Source organism: Raphanus sativus, chromosome 4 (genome assembly GCF_000801105.2).
Source record: "Raphanus sativus cultivar WK10039 chromosome 4, ASM80110v3, whole genome shotgun sequence".
Lineage (NCBI taxonomy): Eukaryota > Viridiplantae > Streptophyta > Magnoliopsida > Brassicales > Brassicaceae > Raphanus > Raphanus sativus.
The window spans coordinates 46720443-46734497 of NC_079514.1; the positions used below are offsets into that span (position 1 = coordinate 46720443).

The 14055-nt window shown below is 30.9% G+C and overlaps 2 protein-coding genes across 2 annotated transcripts; both read left to right on the forward strand.

The window, feature by feature from the left end:
• The first annotated feature begins 6914 nt into the window (after window positions 1–6914).
• LOC108849008 (photosystem I assembly factor PSA3, chloroplastic) lies at window positions 6915–8691 on the forward strand. The gene is made up of 3 exons (XM_018622498.2): window positions 6915–7387; window positions 8007–8171; window positions 8250–8691. Exons 1-3 carry the CDS (start codon window positions 7028–7030, stop codon window positions 8571–8573), a joined length of 849 nt encoding a protein of 282 aa, XP_018478000.1. The 5' UTR covers window positions 6915–7027; the 3' UTR covers window positions 8574–8691.
• A 676-nt stretch (window positions 8692–9367) lies between these two features.
• LOC108848233 (beta-hexosaminidase 1) lies at window positions 9368–13295 on the forward strand. The gene is made up of 15 exons (XM_018621542.2): window positions 9368–9809; window positions 9889–9972; window positions 10042–10077; window positions 10392–10503; window positions 10591–10661; window positions 10762–10892; window positions 10994–11010; window positions 11141–11189; window positions 11318–11418; window positions 11576–11635; window positions 11715–11748; window positions 11862–11960; window positions 12041–12100; window positions 12183–12433; window positions 12946–13295. Exons 1-15 carry the CDS (start codon window positions 9447–9449, stop codon window positions 13119–13121), a joined length of 1644 nt encoding a protein of 547 aa, XP_018477044.1. The 5' UTR covers window positions 9368–9446; the 3' UTR covers window positions 13122–13295.
• Window positions 13296–14055: the final 760 nt, after the last annotated feature.

A 14055-nucleotide genomic window follows, 5' to 3' on the forward strand; every position in this document is an offset into this window, starting at 1 on the left:
TTTTTTATAGATTGAATGATTAATAGATTTGGAGATAACATTTCAAAAAGTAAAAATATTAATTTGGCTATTGTTTTTAAACTTTGGATGTAACTTTTGTTAATACATGAAACAAAAAGTTTGACATGCATTTTAAATAGATATCAAATTATTTTCTTCATAATTATATATATACTATATGATCTTAAAGTATGTGTGACATCAATATAAATATTTAAAATAAAATGAAAGATGTAAATTAGAAAAATAAGGGTAAGTATACATATGTTCGGTTATCTTCGGATATCCATTCGGATTCGGGTATTACCCGTTCGGGTTCGGATATCCAATCTCTCCTAACTTAATATCCGTTCGGGTATTTTGCTACTTCGGTTCGGATTTCGGTTTGGGTTTTTCGGGTCGGGTTCGAGTGCCACTTCGGATATCGGGTAAAGTGCCCACCCCTAATACAAACCTTTATCCTACTCATAATGGTATAAGGAAATCTATTACATTCGAGATAAGGAAATATCTATTCCTAAGTCGGTTAGGATAACCCTTATAGATCGAATTCCAACATAAAACCAATTAGTTATAAATGGATTAGTCATCTTATATTCTACAAAGGATTCATTTTAATTACCAATATGGAAGATTTAGTCTCTAATAAACCCTCTCAAGATGATGGCTATTTGAATATTAATTTTGGAATATTTGGATAATGATCAATGGGTCAACTTTGAATTGAATTGATGTGGATCGGATTGAATTATTTGGATTGAGCTCTAATACCGTACTAAGTTAGATAATTTTCCAACACAAAATTAACTGGTTATATAAGTAGATTGATATATATTAGTATCTTATATATTATTAAAGATTCATTCCAACTATAGATGTGATAGATTTAGTCTCTAGAGTCGTGTCTCCTATACAAGTAACCCCCACGTCACCTATTACTTTTTAGGCCCCAATTTACAGATTTTGGAGCTTCATTGTAAAAATTGTATATTATTTTAGTTCTGATTCTAGATATAAATCTTCTATCAGTTTTTTGCATTAAATTTTCTGAAAATACTAGATATATGTTTTTCTGTCTTTACACAAAATATAATATATGTTCAGCATATATGAAAGTTAAATATATTATACACTGAATAACCAGTCTTTTATAAAACAACATTTATATTTATAAAGTAATTATTAATCTAAATTATTTTTATATTTAATTATTGCAAAAGAGCATTTAAAATTGTCTTAGGGTCCGACTCGTTCAAATGCAGCAGTTGTGGTTGCGAATGCGGGAGTTAGCGGATCTGGGTGATTGTGGTTTCAAGCGTTATATAGCGTTTTGTATGACTGACATAACGTTTAAAAATGATTGCGTTTGCGGAATATTTGTGATTAGTTGATTATGACATATTGTAGCGGTTTATAATAAATTACTAATATAAACATATTATAACATTATAAAAATATAAAAGCATACTATTCTGATAAAATATGATAATTATTAATGTAATATGATTAATAATAATATTATGTTTATTTATTTAATTTTTAATTAGTTGAAAGTTATAATTTTAATATTTTTTTGAATATCTATACTAAAACTTTTTTTAAAAATATTTTTTTTTGTTTCATATATGTGTATATCTTTATATATGTATGTATATTAATTTTTTAAAAAATTCTAATGAATAGCTAGTTTAAAATTTCATAAAACAAAATATGATATTTTGTGAATTTAAATTAATATATAAAATGTGTTTGTTTTTTATTTATAATATTTACATTTTTTATTTTTATTTATAATATTTAAATTTTTATTTTTATTTTTAGTTTAAAATATTTAGAAAAAAATAATTTAATATTTTTATCTACCTGCAACCGTCCACAGCCACAAACGCTATCTGGAATCAGTTTTTGATTTTAAGAGATTCAGAGCGGTTTGAAGCGATTTGTAATGGTTGGTATGATTGTTTTGAAACGTTTTCAACCGCTACCAACCACAAAAGCTTCGTTTGCGGATGATATCGGGAAATCAGTCAGACCCTTAGTCTCTAATACTAATACTAAAACAACATTTTTTCCTACATTGAATAGCCAGCCTTTTATAAAACAACATTTATATGAGAAATTGTTAAAAATACCATTTTCATAGTACAATTTTTCATGTTTACACTAACCACTTTTACCACTACTTTTAATGAGGGGTTTACATTTGAAGGTTTAGGATTTATGGTTTAGATTTGATGTTTTAGGGTTTAAGGTATATAGTTTAGGGTTTAGAGTTGAGGATTTAGGGTTTATAGTTTAGATTTCAGGGTTTAGGGTTTAGGATATTGAATTTAGGGCATATAGTTTAGAGTTTAAGGTTTAGAGTTCAAGATTTTGGATTTAGGGTTTAGAATTGGAGGTTTAGGATTTAGAATTTATGATTAGAATTTTGAAAAACATATAAAAATAAAGATATAAAAGTCTTTACCCTTTTAATAAATAATGTATTTTTGAAAATGTGTCTTTAGTATTGGTAAAAATGAATAATGATATTTTGAAAGTGGTATTTTTGAAAATTCCCCATTTATATTTATATAGTAATTATTTATCTAAGTTAGTTTCAGATTACATGAATGTTTAATCTACACGGTTTGCACGGCACTGTTAGTCTCTGATGCTAATAATATCTTCTTATTTTTTGTCAGAAAAAAAATGTATAGCTCCTCTCGTGTCATAGCGTAACACATTATCATCTTTTATTTTCTTTTTTAAGAAAAACACATTATCATCTTCAGGACCGGATCTAAAACATTTTAACTAGTTTTAGTTATTAAAAATACAATATGAAGACCACTCAGTCTCAGTAAATAATTTAAAATTTTGGAAACCAAAACAAATGTTTGATCCAGTGTGTCCTGAACCGATTTTGATCATCTCTGCTGAGTCATAATTTACAAGGCGGCTCTAATGCGAGGATGGGACACTGGTAATATACCATTTTTATTTGTAACGAATGTATTATCACACTTTTGTGTGTGTTCTAACTTCCAGATATATAAGACTTAAATGAATTGAATGTTTTGTTGCGTCTTTTTCAATTTCAAGATCTCTTATATCTTCTTCAAATGATATCTGACTGTTACACAAATGTGACTAAATATGAAACTAAATGGTGACATGGAAGTTATGGGATAATCCCTTGATAGCAGTTTAAAGAACTATAAAACAATAGTATTCCTTATCAAAATTGATAAGGAACAAAAGTAATAAATATTTTTTTTTTTTTGAAGATTACACCATAAATTTATTTTTGCTACGTTTAATTCTTTGTCATTTTTCAAAATTTAAAGAACTATAAAACAAAAGCATTCTTTATCAAAATTGATATGTACAAAAGTAATAAATATTTTTTTCATTTTTTTATTTTGTTCTTATTTATTCTTTTTCTACTTATTTTTATTTCTATTTTAATAGTCACTAGTTAGATTCTATTTACGATAAAAGTTGATTAATTGCATTAGTGCCAATGTCATCATTTTGTCGATAAAAGTTGATTAATTGCATTAGTGCCAACATCATCGTTTAAAAAAAAATGACTACCAAAACTTCCAAGAACATATATATATATAAATTTCAGTTAGATCTTATTAAATTTTCCAGTGCTTTGTTTTAGGGGTAGACGTTCGGATACATTTTCGGATTCGGTTCGGATCTGTTTGGATTTTGTGATTTTCAGAGTCAAAAATTTCAATCCCATTTAGATATTTCTAAATTTTGGTTCGGGTTTGGTTCAGATTTTTGCGAGTTTAGATAACCAATTACAAATTTTTTTTTTCAATAACATTTATTATATACTTTAAAGTTCTCAAACCTATAAATAAAATAATATAATATTATAAATTTGAATAATATATGTTAAAATACCTAAAATTAGAATATAAGTTAGTTTGGTTTGAATATTTGGTTAGAGAATCAATAGATATTTTAATTATTTTTCTGTTTTGAGAATACTTTAGGTATTTTTGACATTTAATTTTGATTATTTGTAAATATTTTCAAGTATTTTGGACAATTTAAAAGTATTGTATATTTTAGATATTTTTAATATACATTAAATCTAACAATAATCAATATAATTTAGGTGTATAAATCTATTTCGAATACATTCGGGTATTCAATATACTTCGGTTCAGATCAGATTCGGTTCCGGTCTTCTAAATACTAAAATTTTGAACTCATTCAAATATTTAATCAATTTTGGTTTATGCTCAGTATTGCTTTTTTAGATCGGATTCGGTTTGTTTTTTTAGATTCTAATTTTTTGTTCAGTCTTACTTTGATTGCTAAATAATTTAATGTACATAGCCCTACCTACACCCCTTTAATCCCTGTTATATACTTTTTATACAATGTTTAAGAAATTGTTAAACGGTAATTATAGTGTCCAGGCGTTGTCTTCACCAAACTTTTTCTAAAAAAGTACTCTACAAAAATCGGTTGCTTAAACCAAATTATAGTAGTCTAGTAGTAATTTTCCAAAGCTAAGTTCGTACACATATCGGTCCTGCGCTATGAACTATTTTTTTTTACTAATTTGTCAGTCTCGTCTTGAGTTTCAGCTCAAGCTCAAGCAATTAACATAGTAAGCCGTAATAAATGATTGATCCATTTTTTAATGTTAGTTGGAAGACATTCTAAATCCAGATCAAGCAGTATGATAACAAATTTATCTCCTATATGATTAATGGAGCATTGAAATATTTTTTGTACATCCTAATATATATTATTCTTTTTATTAAACTAACTACTAAATTGATTACTAGTGTATAAAAAACATTCTCAATTCTTTTCTTAAATAGAAGCTAGAATTACCTAATATGATTAACATATATATGACAATTAATGGTTATGAATAATAACTATTTGATAACAATTTTTGTATTCTCTCTCATTTTTTAATTTTATATTATTAAAATAAATTAGACAATCACATCAAAATTATAATAAAATTTTTAGATTTTTTCTTATATGCTACATTTTGAATTTTTGAAAATGACTTTAAATTATTAAAATTGTTAAAAATCCTACTTTGAAAATTTTGTGATCAATGAATGAATTTTGTTTTTGTTATAATAAGATACAAATGATCATAAAATCGTATGGATATGAATAATCATTTAATATATACTCATATATCAATATCATTTAAATTAAAATATGTACAATATAAAAAATACACAAATACATTAATTTTGAAATTTGCATTGAAAAACTATCACATCAAAAAAATTGGGATTAATGGTTTCAATTTTTTGTTACAGAAAATATACCAATGTTAATAAAACCATATGATAATAAATATTTATAGTGAAATATATTAAAAATCTTACTCAATATCATTCAAATTTAATTATATACCAGATAAAATAAATAAAATAATTATTTTGATTTACTTACGATAAAAATATTGTAAATAAACAAGAGGTGTTGTTTTGATTTATGTGATTATTCTAATCCTATATATATTAATTAAGAAACAAATGATTACTTTAGCAAGTGTAAGATCTTATTAATTAATATTTTTTTCAAAAATATTACAATAGATTGATACGTCAAAGATTTATTTAGAAATTATTAAAATCACCTAGCGAAAACATGGATTGCACAATAATTTTTTTCCTAACCCTAACCCTAACCCATTCTCTCTTCGTCATAACATTGACGAAGAATAATTTAAAATTTGACAATATGGAATAGTAACGTTTTTTACTCTATCTATTTTTTTCCTTAAAGGGTCCTAGATAGTTTTTCACGTACATAGTATAGTGTGGTTTTGGTTTAAAAATTGTTGAATACCTAAAATAAATATGAGTCATCACCACTTTCATTTAAAATTTTGTTACAATAAAAAATATAGAGTTGGGAAAATTTGAATCTAAAAACCCGAACAAAATCCGATCTGAAAAGTAGTACTGAAATTTAACAAAAATTGGTTAGATATCTGAACGTGTTGAATTTTTTGGTATTTAGATAATCGGAATCGAATCCGATCAGAACCAAAATATTTCGGATGTCCAAGTATTTTCGAACCATATTTGTATACTTAAATATATTAATTATTTTTAAATATAATATCTAAAAGAATATACAAAATATATAAGATATTTTAAGTTGTGTAAAATACTTGGAAATATATACAAATAAAGTACATGTTTATAATTAGCTTAATGATACTCAAAATACCAAAAATACTTAAAATTTCTATTGATTTTCTATCCAAATATTTAAGGTAAACAATTTTTATGTTAAGTTTAAATATTTTGGCATACATTATTAAAATTTATATGTTATATATTATTTTTATTTTTAGATTTTTAGAGATGAAAAGTATATATAATTAAAAAAATTGGTTATCAGAACCAAACCGAACCCACAAAAATTTGAATCGAAACAAACCGAATCCACGCGCAAAAATCCGAACTGAATATAACCAAACCGAACCAAATAATACCCAACTGCCATCTTTAATCAAATATAAAAAGAGTTATCGATTACAAAATGAGTATTGTTTATAATATTTAAATATATTATAGTTAAAGAAAACTCACTCCGTTTTGGGTTATCGTCTAGTTATACATAATAATAAATGTTCTTTTCTGAAATCAACCGGATCAGTATATATAAATAATCGGTTGCTTGTACCAAATTTAAGAAGACTGGGTTTGTATATCTCTCATTATCGAAATGTGAGCTTACATAATGGTCATAACTCATAAGTAAGCCCAATATAAGGCATAAGAAACATTTGCACCTTTGTTATATTTTTGGGCTTGTCAGGTAATTCTTACCAATGGCCCTCTAAATTTTTCAAATTCACCGTTTTGTCTCACTCTTTGTTTCTATCCAAAAAGTAAAATTACTGTTTAGTTTTTCTTTTAATCTGAACTCTGAAGAGAGAGCTTACGGAGAAGAAGAAGATAACGTATATAAACACGAGGTCAATATTATCCACCGCCTTAAAGAGACCAATTCCTTTTTTCACACAGCCATGGTGGTCGTCACACACCTCTCCACTTCCTTCCACCAAATCTCCCCTTCCTTCTTCCACCTCCGCCTCCGTAGTATCCCCGCCGCTTCCTCTCTCCCCAAACGCGGCGGCGGCGGCGGAGGAGGAGGATTCGCGTTGTCGATCAGAGCGTACATAGAGAAACCGAACTCCATCTCAAGCTTCGCCAACACAGTCATCGGTTCCCTCCCGGTCATCGGACTCCTCGCGAGGATCCTCAGCGACGAAGGCGGCGTCGGGAGAGACCTCGTCGACTTCGCCGAGTTTAGGAAACGAGTCGGGAATAAATGCGCGCCTAGTGATTCTAGAGCTTTCTATGAGTTTCAACAGCGAAGAGGCAAGGTAACTAGAGTGTTTGATGATCATATTGTTGCTGGAAACGGTTACAGTTATTACATATGGTTTATGTCGGAATATTGCTATTCCCAGTGATTTTACACCGTTCAAGCAAATGTTTTAAGCATTTTTGTTGATTTTTTATAATAATGTTTGGTTGAGTTGTGAGTTGTTGTGTTACATAAAGTTATATCCTTTTTTGTTGGGTTGTTATGTGTTTGATCAGCTTTTAAGTAGCTTGTTTGGTTTGTTTGATATGTCGGAATATTTGGTATTCCCTGTGATTTTTTACACTAATTAAGAAAATGTTTTTAGCATTTTTATTGATATTTTTTCAAATAATGTATGATTGAGTTGTTGTGTTACATAAAGTTATATAGACTTTTTTGTTTGGTGTTAATGTGTATGATCACTGATCAGCTTTTAAGTGGCTTGTTTGAAATGTCGGAATGTTGTATTCCCTGTGATTTTACACCATTTAAGCAAATGTTTTAGCATTTTTTTGTTGGTTTTATTTCAGATAATGTATGGTTGAGTTGTTGTGTTGCATAAAGTTATATCCTTTTTCTTGGGTTTTAATGTATGATTAGGCTTTTAAGTGTGGTTTGATTGGTTTGTTTGGTAGGCAGGAGAACCTTTGTATGTGCTTCTTTGCTGTTGGGTTGCTGCAGTAGGTGCAGGGCTTCTCAAATCTGAAGAGATCCTCGAAGGTGTTACGAGGGTTAGCATTTCAAATGATCTCGAGTTTGAAGAACAGAACTTTATTGCTTTGATGACTGAAGCTAGACAGGTTCGGTTTTGCTTCTGATCCCTGCTCTTTAGACATATGCTATTGTGTTTGCAAATCTTCTTTTTGTTGGTAATGCAGAGAAGGGCAAAGTTGAACGTTGCAGCGCCAACAATTCCTATGGAACTAAGAGTCGAGAAGGCTCTTGAAGGTATATATGCTTGTTGCTTCCGGAGGGGAGTTATTGAGGAGGAAGATGAGAAGCTTCTTCTGGTGATGTTAACCGCGGTTTTCCCCTCTGTTGACAAGTCTGAGATAGATAGAATCATCAAAGAGAAGGCAAAGAGGGTTGCAGAAGGAGGAGAAGAAGAGAATCTGGCCGAGCCGAAACGGCTGCCTAAAGAAGCTATTCAAATGCAAATGAAGGATCTTGAGTTCCTTCAACAACAAAGCATAGAATCTTAACAATGTGGCAAACATGTTTTGTTTTTACTTTAAATTTGGATAACGAGGGAAAATGCAATAACTTGAAGTGTATCCATGTTACTTTATTCAAAAGCTATGCAGTTCATATGAATGATAACATGACATATCCTAATAACTAGGCTTGGGATTTTGACCGAACCAGCTGAACCAAATCGAATGTTTTGATTTTTGGTTCAGATTTGGTTATGAGTTATTAATTTGTTATAGTACTGGTTAGATTCGGTTGTCAATTAATTCGATTTTCAAAAGAAACGTTAAACCAAATTCCAAACTAACTACAATTTCGAACCAAAATTATCTAAATTGTTAACTAGGCTATAAACCAAATTTAACCACAACCAAAATTTTCAAAAACCTTACCAAGTACCAAACTGAACCGAATCAAAAAATTTGGGTGAATTTGGTAAGATCTTATGTAAACTGAACTAATTGAAAATTAAATAGTCTGAACCGAACCCACGAGCTTGCGAAGAACATGTAGCAAAAAGTCAAACCTTTTGAGTTAAAGGACATGCTTCCACCCAAATCACCCCAAATCAAAAATTTCCGGTTCAATAAGATAAGATTTTGTGCAAACCGATTTAACAAAAACCAAACATCTGAACCGAATCAACAGAACAAACCGAACCCGGATGCTTATAGAAAAGAAAAAAAATGTAGAAGAAAGTCAAACCTTTAGAGTGAAGTGAAGAACAAGTACATCCACCCAACTAACCCAAAACATGATGCTGATGACATCGAGGTTCCTGTAATAAAATCAAAACAGCTAAAAAGTAAAAATAAAATCCAATTATATCTTCTCATGTAAATGAACACCCCCTGAGTCGTTGACAAACTTCACTCTCTCCAAAAATGGCACTAAATCATCTTCTTCTTCTTCTTCTTCTGATACTCCTCTCATTATCCATCACCATCACTTCATCTTCTTCTCCTGTCACTGCTAACCACGACTCTCCTCCATATCTATGGCCTTTACCGGCGGAATTTACCTCCGGAGAAGAAACCCTCTCGGTGGATCCTTCCCTTTCTCTAACCGTAGCTGGAAACGGCGGCGGATCTCCGATCGTTAGAGCTGCATTCGACAGGTACACGGGGATGATCTTCAAGCACGCTTATAACAGAGCTTCTTCTCTCTTGACGAGAATCAGGTTCCTGAGTGTGGTTGAGTATGATATCACTTCTCTCAAGATCATTGTTCACTCAGATTCTGAAGAGGTAAAGTAAAACAAAATCTTGATTTGATGAATCCAGTTTTCAAGATTGGTTAATTTTGGTTCTTGTGTTCAATGTTCAGCTTCAATTGGGTGTGGATGAGAGTTATTCATTGATGGTGTCTAAAAAGAATGATCAATCTATTGTTGGAGCTGCCACCATTGAGGTTTGAGTCTTCACTTTGCATTCACATAATGATGCTGAATTTTGATTCTCTTTTGCTTGTGTGTTTCAGGCTAATACTGTGTATGGTGCTCTTAGAGGATTGGAGGTTAGTAAGCATTTAATAACTATAATGCTACATTTGACTCTGTGGTATTGATTTTTCGATAAAGAATGTACTTTGCAGATGGTTTAGTGTTTATGTATTAAAATGGTTGAATTGATATATATGAGTTTATCCATCTTGATCATCCTCTCATCTGATCATTATATCTATAGACTCAGTACTATTAGATAATATTTCTTTTCATTTGTTTAGTTAATGGCTTTGTTTATATGTAATGCTACATTTGACTCTTGTTGCATGTCATGGATTTTTTTTAGCTAATTGTGTTTGTGTGATTTTTAATAAAAATGTTGCAGACGTTTAGCCAGTTGTGTGCTTTTGATTATCTGACCAAATCTGTGCAAATATATAAAGCACCCTGGTTTATTCAAGATAAACCTAGATTCAAGTACCGTGGTCTGCTGATAGGTAACAGCAGTCAATATCTCTCTCTGTCTTTTTGTTTGTTCATTCCGTGTGCTTGATATGTTCTTTTGCTACTTCTTCCGTTTGCAGATACATCAAGACATTATCTACCAATTGATGTTATCAAGCAGATCATTGAGTCTATGTCCTTTGCTAAACTTGTAAGAAAATTCATGCTTGTTTGTTCCTGGCTACACCATGTTTGAAAAAAAAAATTATTCGGTTTTCTAATCTTAGTCCCTACTTGGTTATGTGAGGTAGAACGTCCTGCATTGGCACATTGTAGATGAACAATCCTTTCCTCTTGAAACGCCTACGTATCCTAATCTGTGGAAAGGAGCTTATTCGAGATGGGAACGTTATACAGTTGAGGATGCCTCTGAGATTGTCAGGTAATGACATGAAGTTTAGTATGTTCAAAGAAGAAGCTTAGTGTTCTTTCTACTTACTTTTGTTTTATTTGTTCTTCGCTTTTGTGATCTCCACTGTGAAGGTTTGCCAAAATGAGAGGTACTTTCTTGACTAACTCTTTTGCCTAGCATGACTGTTATAGCTAGCACCTCCTAATGGTTATAGCTGAGGATGATTTTAATTGCTGATTACTGTTTTGATCATAATGGTTGAGATATTTTCTTGCTAGGTATTAACGTCATGGCTGAACTAGATGTCCCTGGCCATGCTGAATCATGGTAGCACATATGATCTTAATTCTTAAGCTTTAAAGTTTATTTATAAAACAAAATGTTGGATGTACTTTGTGTTATCATTATCTTTAACGTCACTCTTTGAATGTGTTATGGTTTGTGTTTCAATTCAGGGGAACTGGTTATCCTGATCTTTGGCCGTCTCCTTCTTGCCGAGAGCCCCTTGACGTCACTAAAAACTTTACATTCGATGTGATCTCTGGCATTTTGACAGGTCTACTTCAACTAGTTAGCTCATTTTGGTATTATTAATCTTGATACACATCATGTCTTGCAATCTTAGTTTGTGTATAACTATGTAACATCTATTTGTGTGTCATGTTCTGATTCTCATATGTTCCTATCACATCTCATATCTCTGTTTGTAACAGATATGAGAAAGATATTCCCATTTGAGTTTTTCCACTTGGGCGGTGATGAAGTAAATACAGGTTTGGTTTGATTAAATCTCTACTTCCTTTTTTATTCTTAAGTCACTCTTAAAAGACTAAATGTTGCATGTTTTGGCAGATTGCTGGAAGAACACAACTCATGTCAAGGAATGGTAACAATCATATGAGTCTTCTTTATCATGTCACTCATCATTCCTTATAAGAGAAACTTTGAAGTTACTTTATACGTTTGATATATATGTTTGTCCATCATTCTCAACTGCAGGCTTCAGGGTCGCAACTTCACTTCTAAGGATGCATATAAGTACTTTGTACTCAGAGCTCAACAGATAGCAATATCTAAAAACTGGACACCTGTCAACTGGTACAATCTTTTAACAACGATAGCAAGAAAATTTGTAGCTTGAGTTGCATTATGTGACACATAATAATGTTGTGATTCAGGGAAGAAACATTCAGTTCATTTGGAAAATATCTTGATCCACGGACCGTGGTGCAAAACTGGTAAAGACTATACAATACCAATGTTAAAAAAAACAACATGAATTTTTGTTATGTTCAGAGCTGCTTTCTAATCTCGTTGCAGGCTAGTATCTGATATATGTCAAAAGGCAGTAGCAAAAGGATTCAGATGTATTTTCAGTAACCAAGGATATTGGTACCTCGACCATCTAGATGTCCCCTGGGACCAGGTTTACAATACCGAGCCTCTGAATGGAATCCATGACCCTTCTCAGCAAAAGCTTGTGATTGGTGGAGAAGTTTGCATGTGGGGTGAAACAGCTGATACATCCGTTGTGCTTCAGACAATTTGGCCTAGAGCTGCAGCAGCTGCAGGTAAAAACTCTATTAGACATGCGGTTTCGGTTTATTCTGTTATTTTGGTTTCGTTATTTTTGGTTTCGGGTTATTGGGTTCAGCCACGATCCCACCGAGTGAACCAAAAACAAAATCAGTGCAGTTTTTGGTTAGTTTTGGTTTTTAATTTTATTTCCGAAAATAACCTTTTTGGTTTCGGTTAGAATTTGGTGCACTTTTCTAAAAAATGTATATTGTCGCGGTTATATCGGTTGACTTTGGTTATTTTTGGTTAATTCCGGTTCAGTTCTTTAGTTTCAGTTATTTTCGGTTAATTCAATTATTTACTTCTTTTATTTTTGAAAAGTCGCAAACTGAACAGAAAACCAGAACATTTTTCAAAACCCTACCGAAGTCATAACCGAACTAAAAATCGAAAGTTTTGGTTCGGTTTGGACAAAATCTGCAGGCCTAAACTCTATAATGGTCTTTAGCCATGAAAATTTATTGGTCTCACTCACCTCTACTTTCATGAATCTTTGGTGGAACAGAACGGATGTGGAGCACTAGAGAGGCTGTGTCAAAGGGAAACATAACGTTAACCGCATTGCCTCGTTTACACTACTTCAGATGTTTACTGAATAACCGTGGGGTTCCAGCAGCTCCAGTTGATAACTGGTATGCACGAAGACCACCCTCTGGACCTGGCTCTTGCTATGCTCAGTGATTCCAAATAATATCATCTCATTTTAATTTGTATTATATGTAACTTCTCTTGTCTGAAAACTTGTTTATGCATTTGTTTTCTTTAATTGTTTTCTTCTTGATAACTCAAATCAAAGTTGTGTTTGTTTTTTCTTGCAACAATAATCAGTCATGAGACATCTGAGCTTTTTGATGATTCGATATTGATGCAAGAGTGCTCCTACCACATTGTTAGTTACTCTATCTATTTCATAATGTAACATATGTAAGTTGTTTTAGAAATATATTTTTGTTTCAAAATATAAGATATTTTTAACATTTCTATGCAATTTTTGTACTTATTGGATAGTGTATGACTAGTTTGTTCAAAGAAAAAGGATAGTGTATGACTAGTTATATTATGCAGACTCTTAAATGCTTGGTTGAACTGAATCTAATTTATAAACTAGATAATTTTTTGGATAATAATATTTTTTAAAAATTTGTTTTTGTTCTATTTAAAACAACTTATATTGTTAAACAGAAGGAATACCTTATAGCCTTGGATTTTGTTTACATTCTGCTGAAAAGATACCTCACAGTCGTAATTTCCTTTGTGGACTGATCTTATATAATGTTGAAATATGATGTAGCGAAACAACATGGACCTGTATTGGTGTTTAAACATAGCTACGACGTAGATTTGTGTGGATGTTTGTAGGCTTAGATTGTATAGTTACGTATGCATTCGCATATTTACATTCCTAACAAAATATTGTTTTAAAGCATTTACGTTTTTGGTTTTAAGAAAAAAGCTCACAGAATTCAAATATTCATAGTTACGTATGAAAATAAACGTTTTATTTTATTCCATAAACGTAGATATGAGATTAAACACGTACTCAGTCAAGTCTTATATGTTTTTGGTTAAATAATAATAGTACAAAAGCTATATAGTTCAGGCCTCTTCTCGTTGT